General features: G+C 35.3%; 1 protein-coding gene across 1 annotated transcript in view; it reads right to left on the bottom strand.

Annotated features, from left to right (window-relative positions):
* LOC104746584 (kinesin-like protein KIN-14E) overlaps positions 7-3,394 on the bottom strand; it is a gene marked incomplete in the record, with an annotated part of 7,309 nt that continues 3,921 nt past the window's right edge. The window contains 12 exon segments of the mRNA XM_010468105.1: positions 7-196; positions 305-576; positions 993-1,190; positions 1,264-1,359; positions 1,430-1,583; positions 1,633-1,670; positions 1,756-1,958; positions 2,056-2,182; positions 2,257-2,451; positions 2,534-2,674; positions 2,790-2,894; positions 2,973-3,137. Of these exon segments, the coding sequence (XP_010466407.1) occupies positions 16-196; positions 305-576; positions 993-1,190; positions 1,264-1,359; positions 1,430-1,583; positions 1,633-1,670; positions 1,756-1,958; positions 2,056-2,182; positions 2,257-2,451; positions 2,534-2,674; positions 2,790-2,894; positions 2,973-3,137 (1,875 nt within the window).

Genomic DNA, 3,394 nt, shown 5'->3' with positions numbered 1-3,394 from the left:
CCATGCCAGCATTCTTCAACTATCTGCCTCATCTTTTCGTGTACGATCTTCCTCAATATCCACCAAGTCTTCTTCCTCACTTTTTTTACCGGCTTGCTCTTTCCAGTATGCTACCAACTTTTTCAATCGCACCATCTCTTTCGATGATATATGTTTGCTGGGATCATTCACGATAGTTCTCACTCTCGACGCGTATCTGGAATTTGGTCAAAGGAGGAACAAAAACAGTATGCTTTATCTAATGAGAACGTACAGTTAATCTATGTTAACACTTAGCTTATTTGACAATTGATGTTTGACTTACAGTAGAGAATTGTACGTCTCGTCCAAGTTTGATTCGGCTGGAGACACATTAACAAACATTAACGTCTTGGCATTTCCGCCCAATGAATCACTCATCAACATTGTTAGCTTGTGATTCCTGTAAGGAATATGCTGGTTGCCCGAAGATAAAGCACCAATAACATCACCTAATGCAGAAAGTGATTTGTTGATACTTTGAGCTTCTTTGAGTTGGCAGCCGGCAGAGCCCGACTTTTTTACTCTCTCAGAACCAGCAAGATCCACAAAACTCAACTGCAAAGTAACAAATAGAGGATCATAATATTATACAAGATCATCATTTCTCATAACATTCACGAAAAGGATCTAGTGAACGAAAATATATAGATAATGAGGGTATCATTGTCTAATAATATGGATATATTTAATCATTTAGGTGTAATTAATATGTTTATTGTGCAATCCTATGAATACACACGAAGGTTTAACATTGTGTACCACACCAATGATTTGAATAATACTTGAGATGAAGTTAAACTATCTTCCTTTTGAATAAGATTAATGTTACTTTTTATCTTTTATATACGGTAGACTAAACATGAAAATCTAAAGAAAGTCCTATTTTCTTGAAATCCCTAAATGCTACGAAATTCTGTGAAAAATGATTATGACTATGAGTTAAAAAAGAAACAACTAGTGAATTTTGTCACCTTGCCCCTCGCAGCAGACTGGGTTTGAAGATCAATGCTCTCGATAACAACCGATAGTATTAGGTGAGACCTTGAGCTTTCTTCATTCATATTTGTTCCAGAAACATGGCGTCGTTCCGATCCCCGTTCAATAATCATCCGCAGTTCCTCCAAAGTTGATATAGGTATAGTTGTCACATTCTCTACAAAGACCATACCCTGAGGAAGTATTTTATGCATGAGATACTACTTGTGTCTACAAACTAGTGAAAGTAGCTATATATCTCATTACCTTTGAATCTTTTTTAATCTCTAGTTTCAAGCGTCTTGCACTTTTTGGTAAGAGAAGGTCTACAAGTGTGTCTTGATAAAGTTCCACCATATATACCTGCATAATTTCTTGAAGTCATTAGATGCCAGAATCCTTAATCGCATCATATATTAGGATAACAAATTACCTTCAGAGAAAATGAAAATCTGTTACTATCTCGCTTTAATATATTGAACAGTTCCTTTGTAGCTCGAGGTGTCAGTCCAGGATTGTTCTCATGCCCATATATAGNTAACCCTTAACCCTTAACCCTTAACCCTTAACCCTTAAACCCTAAAACCCTAAAACCCTAAACCCTAAACCCTAAACCCTAAACCCTAAACCCTAAACCCTAANTTATATCCATCTACAGCGGACTGTACCAAATACTGTTCAAGAGAAACGATATTAGCAACCACAACAAAATTAGCTAAAAATAAATGGTAAATGAACAGAGTTACATATCCGTAATACCTTCGTGTCTTCAAAGATATCATCTTGATTAGCACGCATGTCAAATACGCGATCATATATATGTTGCTTTCTTTTGTCGTCTTTCCATGGATGTTCAACGGTAAACTCATCCACAGTTGTCAGCATTTGTTTTTCCCTCTCTGAACTCTCTTTTTCATTTAGAGGTCTTATACGACAATAAACTCTAATCTTTCCTTTCATATCTACAATTCAATTTTAAAACAAAAACATTATACACATTATAAATTTCACAAAAGCACGCCTATGAATATTATTGTACATACTTGACCATCATGTTACCTTCTATGGTATTATAGTATCTTTTTCTTAGAACTTGTTCTTCCTTATAAAGTATTTCTAGCTCAGCAAGTTGGGCTCCTTGCATCTTCAAAATGGCAGCTGTTTGCTCATTTTTTCTGTCAATGTCCTTAAAACATGAAATTGGAATGTAAGCGCCTCCCTCTAATTAAAACAATAAAAAAGACTAAAGAGTACCAATACCTCTTTCATTTCCCTTAACTCCTCAAGCTCTTTTAAGCTATTCTGCAACAGCATCATGTCAGAATTCTTACTTTCAATCGCGGACTCAGCACTATCCAAGTCTTGAGTAAGGACTTCAAGCTTATTTTCAAGTTCAGAAACTCGAAGCTTTAACACCTTTTTTTCTTGTTCATATCTCTTTTGATGAATTTCAACCTGAAATATTGATGTGTCAATACGCAAGCATTTGCAACTACTCAATTTTAAATCGGCCATAAATCTGATACATCAGATTCACCTCCTCTTTTTTCCTATTTTCAGTATTGAAAATGCTTTGCTCCAAAATCTTGTTTTCGCTCAACAGTCTCTTTGAGTTATCAACTGCAACGTGCAATTCCTTATTTCGAACTTCTAACTCCTTTTGGATCTTGTATAATATCTGTGACATAAAAATCATTGTTGAAGGGATAAAGAAGTGCTAGCAAAACAACAACATAGATACTCAACAATTAAAGCATACAACAACGAATCACAATTTTACACATGATATTCACCTGATTATTCATTTCGCTTAATTCCGACTTTGTCTCTTTACTTGATTTTGTGTTGCCTGACTTTGCCAACCTTGCTTCCATTCCTCGTAGTTCAGACATCAAGGTCTAGAGCATATATAGAATAAATAATTAATAATTTCACCAAAGCATCTAAACAAAGAGAAAAGTTATGTTATAACTAACTTGAATAGTTATCCCTTTCTCGTCACACAACGACCTAAGTTTATCACGGTCTAAGGTAACCTCCAACAATTTTTTCCTTTCAAGCTCTAAACCATTACGCAAAGCTTCTAACTCTTCACGCAGAGTAACGTCTTGCTGATTTTTCTCTTGCAATTCATCCATCAACTACACAACAACATAAAACATACAAACAGTTCATCAGCATACAACTCTAAAAAGAAAAGAGGTCACGGAATAACATTCTACCAAGTACCAACAATAACATGAGATAGAAGGAGGGGTGACATTTACTGATATATCGTACAACAGCCAAGCATTAAACCATGACAAATCCTACTACAAAATGTTAGTACATGTTTTAAACAGAGATCAGCCTTCCCTCCATAAATTGAATTTTACTCGACCAAGAAACGAGATATCTA

Source organism: Camelina sativa, chromosome 2 (assembly GCF_000633955.1).
Source record: "Camelina sativa cultivar DH55 chromosome 2, Cs, whole genome shotgun sequence".
NCBI classification, from domain to species: domain Eukaryota; kingdom Viridiplantae; phylum Streptophyta; class Magnoliopsida; order Brassicales; family Brassicaceae; genus Camelina; species Camelina sativa.
Note: the sequence above shows the minus strand (reverse complement) of the source record. Positions and strands in the feature narration are given on the sequence as shown.